At 47.8% G+C, this 14,625-nt stretch overlaps 1 protein-coding gene across 1 annotated transcript; it reads left to right on the forward strand.

Moving 5' to 3' along the window:
• Positions 1–5,447: 5,447 nt before the first annotated feature.
• Positions 5,448–10,138, forward strand: HOXB9 (homeobox B9). Its single transcript, XM_027668951.1, has 2 exons — positions 5,448–6,185; positions 9,588–10,138. The coding sequence occupies exons 1-2, from the start codon at positions 5,678–5,680 to the stop codon at positions 9,821–9,823; spliced, it is 744 nt and encodes a 247-aa protein (XP_027524752.1). The 5' UTR covers positions 5,448–5,677; the 3' UTR covers positions 9,824–10,138.
• Positions 10,139–14,625: the final 4,487 nt, after the last annotated feature.

Below are 14,625 nucleotides of genomic sequence, written 5' to 3' on the forward strand. Positions count from 1 at the left end.
AAGAGGACCTTACCTGGAGAAGTAGCTGCGTGGGGACGGATAAAGGGATTCTCCTCGGCGGAGGAATTGCCCGGTTTGGGACACGCTGCACATTTCTGAGCCAGCACACGAGGAGGAACCGCGCTTTTAATGCGCCGCATCCCCCCCCCCCCCCCGAGTCGCTGCCCTGCCAAAGTCCGGCCTGTCCCATATTCCCCCCACCCGGGACGAGTTTTAATCACGGGCAAAAGTGTTGATAGAAGAGCCTCTCCGCAAGAAACTCCCCCTTTTATTTCTCGGGGGCTCGCGCTCCCGGTTTTATGGAAACAATTCCATCGCGACTTCAGCCTTGTACCTGTGCTTGTGTTTTCCCACCCTCTTCCCCCGCCTTGAGCGGGAGCGACAGATTTCTCACCACCGCGGGCTGTTACTTCCCTTCCTCCCAGACTAAACGCGACTTGGACGATGCTTTGGGGGTGGGTTTTTTGGAGAGTTTGGGGGTTTTTTTGGGACTATCCCGGTTGTACGGCGGTGACCCCAAAGCAGAGCCGGTGGAATCCGCCCCAGCAGCTCCCGGGGTGTAAAATCCGCAGCAGCCGGAGCCCAACTATTCCATGGAACTGAATATTATTTCAAGGAGGGAGGCGAGGGGAGGGGGAGATCGGTCCAGTAGCCAGACTGTGGGTTCCCGAACAACAACCCAACTTTATTTCAACTTTCTCTCCTTCCAGCTTCCCTTTTCAGATGCACATACGCTTTTACTTTACAGGGGGACCTAAACGCTTTATTAACTGCTGAGATTACAAACCTCATTTCGAATTGGGGTGGTTTTTTTTCAGCCAGGGTATACTTTCGGTCCTTGGAAAATTGCCCACATGTGTAACTTGTTTTTGCTTCTCCTCAGACAAGGAATTCCCCCCCCCCTCCTCCTCCCTCCTTCCCTCCCTCCCTCCCCACTTACGGATTTTTAACAGACGGCAGCATTCAAACCGAGAGCCAGCACAGGAAATGGCAAAGGTAGATCCTTCGCCTTTTAGGCTGCAGAAACTTATTTCACTTTTTTTCCTTTTATTTTTTTTTTTTTCTGTAGGTTTTACTCTTCAGGAGGGAATTTTGTTGCCCTTTCCATGACTGAAGTTTCTTTCATAACCTCTCAGACCTGCCCTAAAATGCATCGTTCATAAATTACGTTTGGCTTTATGCTGAGATTTTTGCTCCTGTTTCCCGACTCTTAAAAAAAAAAAAAAAAGGAAAGAAAGAAAAACCATTCCCTTGTCGTGATTATCAGTATTATTGTTGTTGTTATTATTATTATTATTATATTGGAATGTTTTATATCACCAAAAATAAACGCTCAGCCCTTTGAAGGCTGAGTTATCAGAATCTGGTCTCCAGACTCTCCACAGCCGTGAAGTTCACTCTCAGCTTTTATCCTGCCTTGGTTTATCCTTATCGGCTTCCAAACCTAAACTGGGGAAGCAAATATCCCTAAAATATCCCTAAAATATCCCTAAAATATCCCTAAAGTCGTGCAGGTTCCACCCCGACGCCGCGTCGGCCTCTGGGGGTAAAGATCCTGCTGGAATTCCCCCAATCCTGCCCCGTCGGGGGGGAAAAGCTCCGCACCCCCAAATCTCCTCCACCTTCTCCATCTCAGCGACAGAGACGCAAAATCGGCTGGAAGAAGTCGCCAGTTCTAATAAATTACAACAAAAAGCCCTAAAAAAGTGGTTAAATATGTTTCCGGTAAGAAAGGGACCATCCGGTCTTTTTCTTTCTTAAGCCCAAATTTATAAATCAGTAAAAAGTGGCGATTGCACGGGCTTAAAATCTGCATATTTCAAAAATATTGTGTATTTGGCTGCTTTCAGCTCAGAAACGCCGACCCGAGGAGTGACTTGTAAAGACGGATTTTGGCAGTTGGGAGTTTCAAAACACTACTCGGAAAATATTCCTTCTCTCCACGAACAATAAAGATTATTTATAAACAGTGTCCGAGCTCAGAAGCTTCTGGTTCTCCACTGCGGGCTGACAATACTCTGAATTTCTCCTCACTGCCAAATACACTTGGTGCTGATTCTGCAAGCAGGAAAAAGTTTTCACTTCGAATTTTATTTTGAATAACTCTTTCCACTTCCTCTTCCCTTTACACACCACAACAACCCCATATCTACAATTAATCTCGTTCTCAAACCCAGCAAAACTCGCACATCCTGCCTCCTCTCTTCCAAAGATTCAGACTTTTGGACTCTGCTCCTTGAGTTTTCCTTCTCCGAGTCGGTTTTTTTTTTGTTTTAATTTAATTTCTGGTGGGTTTTAATTAAGGATTTCAAACCTAAACGCCTCTGGAACGTCACCCGGAGCAGGCAGCGCTGCACGACGTGGTGTCCAAGGGAGCAGACCTGGGAGATGAAGCTGTAATTTGCCTTAAGCCCCTCTCAGAAAAGGCCACAAAGAGATGAGCGATGGGGAGATGCATAAAAAATAAACTCTTGAACAAACGGAAACCTCCAGAGGAGCGAAAGCAAATGGATTTTGCAGATCTTCTTGTGAGGTTTCCATTCACCAGGGATCTGAAAACCCTTGGTTTCTGCCTCACAGCCACGCTCCTGAGAGTCTTCTTGGTTTAAATTTATATACTACAGAAAATTATACACTCACATGCTGACATAGTTCATCATTATTTATAGGAGGCGCACCAGGATTTTTTTTTTCCCAGGAATATATTTATTACAGGTAAGACACGGCCAATCTATCTGGCGAACAGAGAACAGGTGTTTTGCTTCAATTAACGTTCAATAATTTCATCTCTCCTTATTCAACACCCTGCTACCAACACGGCTGTTTATCCATCACTTGTATAAACACATTTCCGTGCGCCGGGCGAGTTTAATCTCCACAACGCGCTTAAATCAGCCCTTTCCTTCTCCCGAGCTCTCATAACATTTGCGGAGTCCCTCCGAATCTCCTGTGGACCGGCCTGATTTTTAAAAATCATTTCTGAAAGGCAATAAAGCCGAGAAATATGACAGCGAGAGCTCCCGGCTCGTATTTCACGCCTGGTGACACAGGGGCTCTGCCTTTCCAAACCTCCCCAACTCTCGAGGAAGTTTAAAGAAGGGAGTGGGGAAAAAAAAAAAAAAAAAAAAAAAAGGAAAAAATGTGGAAAGTTGGGAAAATGAGGAATTTCCCCCCTCGTTTCACACCAGCCCCGTTTGGGTGAGAGGCACCGGAGCGAGCAGCGCTCCTGCCCCGCTCTACTCGCTGCTGGGGGATCCCTCTGCCTGCTCCAGGTCCGGGGGTGAAGCGGAGTCATTTTGGATGAAACCCCCCCAGAAAGGAGAGCAGAGTTCGCAGGGCAGCGGGAAGTACCCACAGCACTCACCTGGTGACCTTTCCCCACGGGTGGCTCGGCAAGATCTCAACCCCGAGGCTGGAGAGGGGTCCCCAAACTCTCCCCAACCCTCACCTTGGCTGGAGCCTGGGACGGGACCTCCTCGTCCCGCACAGGGAGGGGTTGGAGCTGCCTGGGGGGGGGCTCTCGGTGTCCAGACAGTTGCAAAAATTCGAATTAAATCTGACCTCTGGCATTAAGCTCCGGGTCTCCTTGCCCATCATCCCGACCCTCTGGATTTTTTTTTTTTATTTTAAAATGAAAATGGACAGCTTCCTAATTGCGCCTCATTTAGAGGAGCCCCGCTCCTGGATGGGGGGGAAACGCGTCCCTCCGTCAGGCTGCAGGGCAGACGCTCCTGGAAAAGCCCCGTTTATAGGAATAAAGGGAAATCTCGGGCTTTGGATGGAGGTTTTTAATCGCCTTCATCATCCTCCAGCATCGGTGAAACACCTCTGGCAGCGATTTCCCACCTCCGCTCTGTGCAGGCACAGACACTCACACCGACACTCACACGGACACGGGGAAACGCGAAATAGGTTTTTCCTTCATCCCAGGCGGTTATTAGCAACCCCTCACTGTTATTATTAGCCTGTTAATATAGATTTCCCACCTCCGTACACTTCAGGAAGGATTCGCGATGATTTATCATTCCTAGAAATCTCTTTGCCCTTCACTTCAAATATCCTTCAGTGCTGTGGGGTGAGCGGGAGCAGGACGGAGGGGCAATAGATTAAAAGAGGCAAATTGATCCCGACTGTTACGGCTGAAGTCCAGAGAAACACTTTTGCCGTGCTCACGGGGAGCACCTTTTCCTTAACCAACATTTACGGCGCCACCGGAGCGTCTCGCAATAAAGGGATTTATCACCAGAACTTGGGAAAACTGAGCCCGTTTCCCCGCGAGCTCGGGGCTGGAGCCGCACCGAGCTCGAACCCCCGCGTCAGTCACTGGCACCGGGGCGAGGGAACAGCCCCGAAATCGCCAGGATTTGGAAAACACGCGGAAAATGCGCGTGGGGCGGGGGTGGTGCTGGACACGCACCGCGGGCACACGGATGCGAGGGGCGAGGGGGGCACGGGGCGCTGCGGACGCGAGGGGTTCCTCCTTCGCCCCCTTTCTTTTCCACAGGCAATAAATTCAAGGCTATAAAAATCAAAGAAAGCTAATGTAAGTTTTATTAAACTATTTAACCATCGCGAGTTTCAGGCATTCTGTGGCAAAGCCGGATCAGTGGGGCACTGTATTTTTACTGGCCTTGTAAAGTTAAAGGAAGGCTTCTGATTTCAGGGATGTGGGGAACTATTTTAGCTCCAGCGGAGCGACCCCGATGATGCCGCCAAACATGCGGACATATGTTCATATGCAGAGATATTTTTAATATATTTATATATGTCTCTATATCTGTAGGCACGAAGCCGAAGGCAGGCTTTGGATGCACCCAGGGCTCGGCAGCTCCCTGGGCGAAGTTGCCACGGCACCTCTGGCGTTTTGAATTTCATATTTACCCACATTATTTTACCGTGTTAACGATCCATTTTCCCCCATCCCAGATGGTTAATTATTTATAACGCCCTCCCCAGCACTCCTGCTACCTAGAGCCATCTTTCTGCTTTACAAAAAAAGCATATTCGTGTGTATTTATGTGCGTGTGTGTGACTGTAATGAATGTATATGAAATCACGCGAGGAGGGGGGTGGGGGGTGGTTTGTACTTATTCTCTGTTTTTCCCTGTCGTGCTCCGGAGCCCGAGTGGCAAAGAACAGCTTTTATCTCTATTCCCCCATGGTCGTTATTAAAGGCGAAGCGAGCCCATCAGCATCTTTCTTTAACAGAAAAAAAAAAAAAAAAAAGACCCCCCCCCCCCCCCCTTTCGGACCCCACCCCATAATATTCCAGGAGCAAACCTAGGAAAGGGAGATATTTAGGAATATCAGCCCCGGCTTTGGCCATTCGGGGGCTTTTTTTTTTTTTTTTTTTTTTTTCCGAAAACTCCTGACGTTTTGCAACATTGCATAAACATAAAACAATCCATCCTTGATATGGAATGCAAGGGCGGATGACAGCGCAGCGCAGCCCCCTCGGCTTCGATTGATTTACGCCGAGACTGACGCTTTATCAGGCACACGAAAAAAGTTTGACCAATCATTTCGCTGGGAGCTCACAACACAGCAGCCCAACTGTACTTTGTTGGCTGGGAAGTTGGAGAAGGGGGTAGAGTACAAATCTAGATCTGTCCTATATATATATATATTTTTTTTTTTTTTTCCCTTCACTGAACCGTGCTTTGTATGATGTCTGAGAATGTCCATTTCTGGGACTCTTAGCAATTATTATGTCGACTCCATTATAAGTCATGAGAGCGAAGACTCGCCTTCAGCTAAATTTTCGTCTGGGCAATATTCGAGTTCCAGGCAAGCTGGGCACAATGAGCATCTAGAATTCCCCTCCTGTAGTTTTCAGCCAAAACCTCCAGTTTTCAGCGCCTCCTGGACTCCTTTGAATCCACATTCTTCTGGTACCCTTCCTGCCGTCTACCATCCATATATTCAACATCAAAGCGTCCCATCTGAGAGCAGGTACCTCCGGAGCTGGCTGGATCCAGTACCCAGGGCAGAGAACCTCCCCGGGCAGGGATCTGTTAAGGCAGAGCCGCTGCTGGGCCGTCCCGGGGATGTCCATAAACAGGGAACACAGGAGTACAATTTAGAAACTTCTGCTGCAAGGGAAGGGATCGTTTCCAATCAAAGGCCCAGCTTCGAGGACAATAAAGTTTGTGAAGGAAGCGAAGACAAAGACAGGACAGATCAAAGTAAGTTATAAAAGTGAGGAAGTAAACAGTATAAAAGCTGGAGGAGGTGCAATAAAAGGGGACAATGCTGCGTAAAGTTTAAAATCGGGGCTTAAAGAAAAGTCTCGGCTTTGCTGATGCCAACCTAAGGGGAGAGGTGGGGAGGGGAGAGGGGTGGCATTGTCTCTGCCGGGAAATAAAAATAAAAATAAAAATGAGCGTCGTCTCTGGGCTTAACCGGAGTCCAGAGCGGACAAAAGCTGGAGCGAGTCACCCTCTTTCCTCCCGAGCGCTGGCTCCGGCAGCAGAGACGCTTTAGTAAGAGGGAGGAAACGCGAGCGGGTGCGGGAGCTGGGAAGGGAAGGGAAGGGAAGGGACGGGGGGAGCCGGGGAATGTCGGGGAGAAGGGAGAGGGGGAGAAGGAGGAGAAGGGGGGAAAAGAGGCGAAACCGCCGAGGAAAAGTTCCCGCGCGTGGGGGGGAAGCGAAGAGCAGGGGGGCTTTGCCGTGCCCGGAGCATCATCCCGGGGCCACCGCGCTCCCTCCGCGGCTCCCGCCGGGCTCTGCTGCCCCTGCCCGGCGTTTGTCCCTCGCCTTTGCTTGTTCGTTTGTGGTTTTAACCGTTCGTTTATTAAACGCGACGATATTCCGGGTATGAATAATTTCAAAGCCACGCTCCTTCCTAGTTAAAAAAAAAAAAAAAAAAAAAAGAAGGGGGGGCGCTTCCAACTTAATTAGCTTTTATATCAGCTTTTATATCAGCTTTTATTTGTGATGTAGCCAGATTGGGGAAACGCTTAAACTTCAGCAGGCGCTTTTTCGGCGAGCTGGTTCGTCTTTTACCCGTTGGAATATAGAAAAAGACTCGTTCGCCTTGAAAATATTTAATAATGCCATCAGCAACGCGATTATTAATACTAATGATAATAACAATGTTGCTAATGATAACAATGCGTTCGAGTGAGGAAGAATCGGTGTCTGCACCTCGTGCCTGCCCGGCTGGTACCTGGTTTGCAGCTGAAAGGTGAAGCCCGGGCAGGAGGAGAGAGGAAAACTTGGCTTCGCCCTCCCAGTAAAAATATTTCGCAGGGAAAGCCGAACTTTTCCCGACTGGCGGAGCAGGAGCCCCCGCCGAGGGTGGAACTCCTCGGGACGCCCTGACATCCTCCTTCCCTTTGAATCAACGCCTGTTTTCTTTTTCACTCGACGTGGAACAGCCACGGAGTTTTTGCCATGGCAGCCCCAGGATTAAAAACACAGAATATTCTGGCCCCCGTGATTTCCTCCCCTCCTTGTGCAGGATGTTATGGTGACATATATTTTTTTTTTTCCTACCGTTTAACTCTCGCACAGACACACACACTCACACACTCACACACTCACACACTCACACACACTCACACAAAAAGAAAGTCCTATTCTATTGTGCTGGGCAGAGATCCAGAACAAACTGCAACCGCGAGGTGAATGATTGGAGAGAATTAAATCTCCGGGTCCTGTGCTCAATGTCCCTGAAATTGAATATATAAAAATCTTGTCCAAGAAAATGTTATTAAGTTGGAAGTGAGTGCAGGGACCCGCGCGAGGAGGACGCTGTGTGGTTTCTATGGCGTGTGGTTACGACGCGGATTTTGTTTTAAATAATAGTTTAATTTGGGCTGATGTTGAGAACCTGCCAGGGCTGGAAGACGAAGCTGTTTTGCAGAAAGTCCTCCCTCCGATTTCCCCGACTCTTTCCATTTTTGAAAGTATTTCTTAATAATGGATCTCTGCCCTGTGCAAGGCGCAGGAATCTCTTAAATTATTTGCTGGATTTTAAGGAAAAGACGTGCCAGAACCGCTTCCCATTCGCTTTCCTGTTTGGGGATTTGTGTCTAGTGAGCAGATAAAGCAACGTTGGCGTTTAAAATGTATTTTAACGATCCAAAATACGACCAAAAAAAAAAAACCCCAAACCGAATAAAAACCTGTTATGAAGCACGGCCCTCCATTGCCATTAAAGGATGGGTAGCAGGATTAACAGTATCAATTATTAACAGCTTTCTTCCTCTTTAATATTTAATTCTGCATATTAGATCAAGTCAATTACATTAAGGAAATAGCCGTGCAAATTTGTAAGAGGCAGTACTTACAGGGCAAGATTAACCGGATTATTTTTTTAAAAATATTCAATATATTTCATTTTACGTGGAGGAAACGTTGCGATGGCGTGTGTGTGTGTGTGTATTTATAATGGTCCATTTAATTGGTGTAAAGGTTTATGGCTTCAGTCATAATTTCAGAGGAGGCAAAGGAAATAAAATAGAAATACGTGGTGTGTCCATAACCCTCCGTTTTACTCTTTCCCGCCTCTCAGTCACCCCACGGGCAGCCGATATTTGCATGTGATTAGTAAACGTTCCATTATTTACCCTAAACCCACTTCACCTCTGGGTGCGACCTTCGCCACTCTGGTGTCTGTGGGGGCGGCTTTGGCCCCAAAATGTTGGTTTTTCCCCCCCTTCCTCGCCCGGACTAATCCCTGGAATGTCCTTTCTGCGAGATTCCCACGGAACTTCTCCCACCCGCGAGCGTGACGGGCAACCTTTTATTTATTTTCTGGCCGCGTTTCCAGCCCTGCGAATGTCCGTGGCTCTGGGTAACACTGTCCAGATCTCCGGCAGCAGCGTCCCCGCAGCCCTCAGAGGATGTTTATTGTATCGAGACCGGTTTTTTTTTTTTGCCACAAAGCAGGAAAAAAAAAAAAAAAAGGGCAGGATTTATAGGATTTATGAAAGGTTCCTCCAGCCCTCCTCTCTCTCTCTCTCTCTCTCTCTCTGCCCTTTTCCGTGCGCGGCGCGTCCGTAGAAGTAAATCTATGAGTAAATCTACGGACACGTGGGGAAAACGAGTCTCGGGAAAAAAAAAAAAATAGAGATATATGTAATTTTCGCCTGGGTTTCTTTGTAGCCGACGCGCAGATGGGGCGCTCTGACAGCCTGGGAGGGGATGTGGGTGTTTACCTGGCACGGAGGGACCTGCGGGAAAGCGGAGGGGGGGGGAAAAACTCTGGCACGTGTGAGCCCAAACATCCGTGTGAGCCCAAACATCCGTGTGAGCCCAAACATCCGTGTGAGCCCGGACACGGGTGGGCACGGACAGGGTGGGCACGGACAGGGTGGGCACAGACACGGCTCTGAGCTCACACAACGCGCCCCCGAGTCCCCCCCAAACTCGGGAGGGATGGGGCGCCCGTGGAACTCAGGGATCGGGCCCCCCACCATCTGTGCCGACCCCGAGGATTCCAAGTGATTTTCCTCTCCCCTCCTCCCGAGCCGCGCATATGCGTGTGTGTATAATCTTAATATTTGATGGCGTGATTAAAACCTTCTGAGAAACACTCGGGGGCTGCGCGGTATTGATCTTGCTGCTGCTTTTCTTTCAGCCAACCCAGCTGCCAGCTGGCTGCACGCCCGCTCCTCCCGGAAAAAACGATGCCCTTACACCAAATACCAGACCCTGGAACTAGAGAAGGAGTTTTTATTCAATATGTACCTGACGAGGGACCGTAGACACGAAGTGGCCAGACTCCTCAACCTGAGTGAGAGACAAGTCAAAATCTGGTTTCAGAACCGAAGGATGAAAATGAAGAAAATGAACAAGGAGCAGGGCAAGGAATGAAAAAAGCAGAAAAGCAGCAACACCCCCCCCCCCCCTCAGCCCCTTTCCCCCTGTCCCAGGCTCCTCGGCAGCTCAACCCCCCTGTAGCGCTGCCGAATCCCCCCGAAACGAGGGAGAACACCCCCCTCCCCCGTTCCCCATCTCCACCTTTGCATGCGAGATGTTGCTTATTATTCTTTCTTCCTTTTATTTTTTATTTTTAAATCTTCTTAGTGCTGCCACTTAGGAGGCAACTTAGCCAGAACTGCAGCTCCTTTTTGGGGGACACACGCTGGGTTTTGTTTCTCTTTTCTTGTTTTCTTTTCCTCTTTTTTTCCTTCTCCCCCCTCCCCTTCTCTCTTTTCCTCTCCCCTCGGTGTTAACACAGCGCAGGCTCCCGTTGGAGCAGCAGCTTTCCCTGCTCGCGTTTTCTCCATGGAAAACACAACCGGCCACACACACAAAAAAACCCAAAACCACGCCGGCCCAAACCCCCAGCAAAGCTCGCTGTCTTTCTTTCCCCACGTGAGGACAATGGTTCCCTGGAAAACAGGCGCTCGCCCCACTCCCACTCCCACGCCGAGCTGGCCAAGAGACCAGACGATTTAATTAAAACTGCTCGCAGGACAGACACATTCGTAAGACTCGCCTTTAATTGCACCCAACAAATCATTTGCAATTCGCCAACTTTATCCCGGGGTAGCCGGTTAATGACAGCCCCAACTCCCAACTGGGGTTTCCCCCCCTTCTCCTCCTCCGCCCTCCCCCCCCCTTCTCCCCTCCCCGTTATTTTTTACTTTTTTAGCTCGTTTGATTCTGCGGAATTTTTATTCCGATCGTGCCGTGGCAGAAATGTGACTTTGGCCTGAAAAGTTTAGTGGGATCTTTACAGGCGAACCTCCTCATCTGGTAGTTTTATACTGGGGCACTTGGAAGAAGAGAAAAGACGGGGAGGGAGGCGAGCGAGAGTGTGCGGGGGGCACTCTCAGAGCCGCATTGTAAATTATTTAGGAGAAAAAGGGGCGGAAGAACCCCTGCCAACTTATCCCTAACTTTTAGAGAAGAGGAAGAATGGGATTTTTTCTAGTTAAATAAAAAAAAAAAAAACTACCTTAGTAGAGCTATCAGGGAGGGGAAGGTTGTGTTCTTAGCGCTAGATATTTATAATTTATTGTGAATTGACTTTTCCTAAAGCAGTAGGGCTGTTGCAGAGATAAAGTACCAACCCCAGCCTGTGCGTTATTCCTTCCCCCTCCCGCTCACTGAGTCGCTTTTAATACTTGAATGTCGCTGGGGTTTTGCTGGGGTTGGGGTTTTTTTGAGCTCCCGACGTGTTTTCCCGCTGCCCCCCGCTCCCCTCCGGGCCCCGGGGCCGCTCCCGGGGCCTCCCCGAGGAAGGAACCTCGTCCCAGGGGTGGCACCGGGGGCTGCGGCGGCTCCTCCGGCTGCCTCCCCCCCTCCCTAATCCTCATCCTGAGCCCCGAGAGCAACAAATCCGGAGCTGGCCGGGCTCGTGTCCTGCGGCCGGAGCTGATTCCCCTCGGCCAGAGCCGCTGCAGGTCCCTCCAGCCCGCCCGGGAGGGACCGGGCTCCCCTTTATCTCTGTAAGACTGAACTTTGTTTTGGGGAGGGAGGAGGGAGGGAGGGAGGGAGGGCCGGGTTTGGGGGGGTTAGTTCCAGTCGCTGATATGGTGGGTGTTGTAAACCGTGTTCGTGGTTGTGTTTCTGTGAATGTTGAAGCTCGTTTTTCTGTTTCTACCGTGGCTTTTGAAGTATGCGAAGAGTCCTGCAGTTGATAGTGGACGGAAAAAATACCGAAATAAACCTCTGTCGTTTCCTTCGTGTGCAACTTTTGTATATTTAGCTGCCGGGAGGCTTTCTAGGAACAAGGCGAGTGTAAGGTGGCTTGTTTTAATAGGGCGAGGGGGGGAGAAAAAAGAGAGAAAAGGCATTTTTTCAGCCGTGTGTCTGAAGGAACCAGCGCAAACCTGTTCGCAGAAGTGACTTGTGTATCCTCAGAGTCAGGTTTGGCGAGACCACTTTTATCTGCTGAGCAGAGGTTGCTCTGGGAAGGAGCGATAGGCAGATTGGTGGGGGTTTTTTTTGGAAAGTGTTCCTGCTTTTTTTTTTTTTCTCCCCCCCTCCCTCCACGATCCGGAGATAAGAATCGCCTCTGAAATTTCCACCGCTTCAAATCCTCTTAAGGGGGGGGAAAAAAAAACCCCAACAAAACCTTCCCCTCGACAAGAAACCAGAGCTTAAGTGTTTAAGACCATTCCTCAGAAAGTTGGTTGAGTTTTAGTGTGGGTTTTTTTTTTTTTTTTTAATGCCCAGACTTTCCCGTGAAGTGGCTCCTTGGGGGCTTCAAAATTTAACTGTTCTCTTGCCGGAGGGAGCTCAACGGAACCAAACTTCGCTCCGCGGCTCGAAACTAAATTAAGAAAAGCTGTTTCAGGAGACATTTCGAGCCGCGGGAGTTGGTGGCAGCAGGATGGTTTTCCCTAAACGGGGGTTTATTAAAAGAAAGAGAGAAAGAGAAGAGAAAGAGATAAGGGGTCGAAAAATACGTTTTAGCTGCGTTTAAGCTGGGCAAAAAAATTCCAGTTTCGTTTGATTCTTCTCAAGGATGGATGGATTTCAGATCTGAGTTGGTTTGTTCCTCATATCTCGAGCTGAGTGTGGACTTGCCTAAACCTTCATTACTATATTTTTCAGAAGCTTTTCCGTGAGTTAATTGATGTTTTGCAACCCATCGGCCACCAGGACTTAGAAACCCTTTTCCTTAGAATTGTGGTAAAGAGCGGATATTTTTAAGATGACGATATAAGGTTCTTTTGAAATAGAATTTAAAATGTTAGCTCATTTTATTAGGAAATATGCTTACTTTAAAAAAAAAAAAAAAAAAGATGGAAAAAAAAAAATTGTCTTCTGTAGCATCAGCCCGGATGTATTTTCCAGAGATGTTTAATGCTCCAGAATAAAAATCGATTTTAGAACAACAGCTCCTATATGTCATTGTGTTCTACTGCTTCGCCTAAAACCTCAGAAATATTTGCGTTGTGTTTTCCTGCTCGTTAAAGGGTGTTCCGAGGATTCTTATTTTTGCTTATGTTTAAAAAAAAAAAGTCCAGAGGAAATGGAAATAATTCCCCCCTGGAGCAGCAGCAAGTGTTTCCTTGGTCCCACCCAAACTTGCTGCTTTCCCAATTCTTTTTATTCGGGTTATTATTTTATTGTTAAATGGGAGATTGGGGCTCCCCGGTCCCATTTCTCGGGGGTCCCTCGTTTGTTCCCCTGTTTGTTTTTTGAGGGTTTCATCCTCGGCCTTTGGGGACGGGGAGGGGATAAAGCGGATTTGCTTCCTTTGCTTTTATTCCCCTTTCCCCCCGAGGAAAAACTTTCCCAGAGAAAAATCCGAACCCCAAACCCAACCCCTGGGAATCCCCACCCCGCTTTCCCTTCTGGCATCACCTCGGCTCTGACACGCGGGGCCCTTTTCCGAGGGCTCAGTCGGCGATTCCTGGAATTCCCTCCCTAAATTCGTTTGACGTTTTATTGCTCGTGAAGAAACACAAGTGCTCGGAAAGCGCTTCCATCTCTATATTTAAAAAAGAAAAAACACCCAAAAAACCAACCCAACCCTGAGACCTGCTCAGCCCTGCAGGAAGCAGGTAGTGAGAAATATAACCAGGGATCCTTTTCCACTAATTTTTAACATAATGGGCGCTCTAAAGGGCAATATTTCACTTCTTTTTTTTTTTTTTTCCCTTTAAAAAAATCCTTTCTTTTGGGGCAGCCCTGAAAAGAAAACAAAAGAAGAAGAAGAAGAGAGATATTTGGAGCTTACAGAGGGAAGGGAGAGAAAGGGAAGTAACTTGTCATAAAAAAAGGAAAATTCAGTGCAGTGTGCTGCAATAAAAGAATATGACCGCTATAAAACTTTATAGGGTATAAATTTCTGAAGGTTAAGGAACTAAACGGCTGTAAAGGAAACAGTGCAAGAAAACTTTCAGGAACTCCTAAATTACTCCAACGACTTGGGAATGTGGGGAAACCCAACGTGGAAATGCTTTGGTTTCTGCTTCAGTCACAAAGTTCTCCTCTTCTTCTTTTATTCTTTTTTTTTTTTTTTCCCCACTGAGGGAGGGGGTAGTTAAAAAATAAGGGGGGGGGGAGAGAAAAGGTGGGGAGGGACTTTTGTTAATTTATTCTTCTCTTGCAGATGCCGTGAAAATTCAGCGCTCGGGATGATTCCCTTTGTTCTTTTTATTATAATAATAATAATAATTATTATTCCTCTTTCTTATTATTATTCTTTTTTTTTTGCCTTTTTTTTTTTTCCTTTTTTTTTTTTTTTACTTTTTTTCTTTTTTTTTTCCTTTAAAGCAGTTCCAGGCCGCCAGAATTCCAAGCCACGCACAACAACGACACCAGCACCACGCACAGGGGCACCCCCCTCACACACTCACACACTCCGAAGTTCTGGCGAGACGTCTGGGCTGGGGAAGGTTTTTATGAGTTTACAGCCCTGGCCCTTCTCCCCCCAACCCTCCCCTCCCTCCTCCGGCCCCCCTTCGGCAGCAGAATGACCAATTGTTTAGTCTCGGAATTTGAAACAATAGCGGTTTTCAAAAGCCAACCCGCTTTGCCTCTTTTTTTATTGCAGCGATGGTGAAGCTTTAAAAAAAAAACAAAAAAAACAAAAAAAACCCCAAAAAAACACAGCAAAAAAAAAAAAAATTCCGACGCTGCGAGGACAAAAAAATTGATATTTTTTATTTTTTCATTTAGCTTTTTATCCCTCTTTTTTTTTTTTTTTTTTT

The sequence above is a fragment of the Corapipo altera genome, unplaced genomic scaffold, assembly GCF_003945725.1.
Source record: "Corapipo altera isolate COAL_440 unplaced genomic scaffold, ASM394572v1 134, whole genome shotgun sequence".
Classification (NCBI taxonomy): domain Eukaryota; kingdom Metazoa; phylum Chordata; class Aves; order Passeriformes; family Pipridae; genus Corapipo; species Corapipo altera.

Bases quoted from the DNA above. Each gene is read 5' to 3' on its own strand.
- HOXB9 (XM_027668951.1), top strand. From the start codon at position 5,678: ATGTCCATTTCTGGGACTCTTAGCAATTATTATGTCGACTCCATTATA. The intron at 6,186-9,587 runs GTAAGTTATAAA...CTTTTCTTTCAG, and splicing joins CAAAGACAGGACAGATCAAA to CCAACCCAGCTGCCAGCTGG.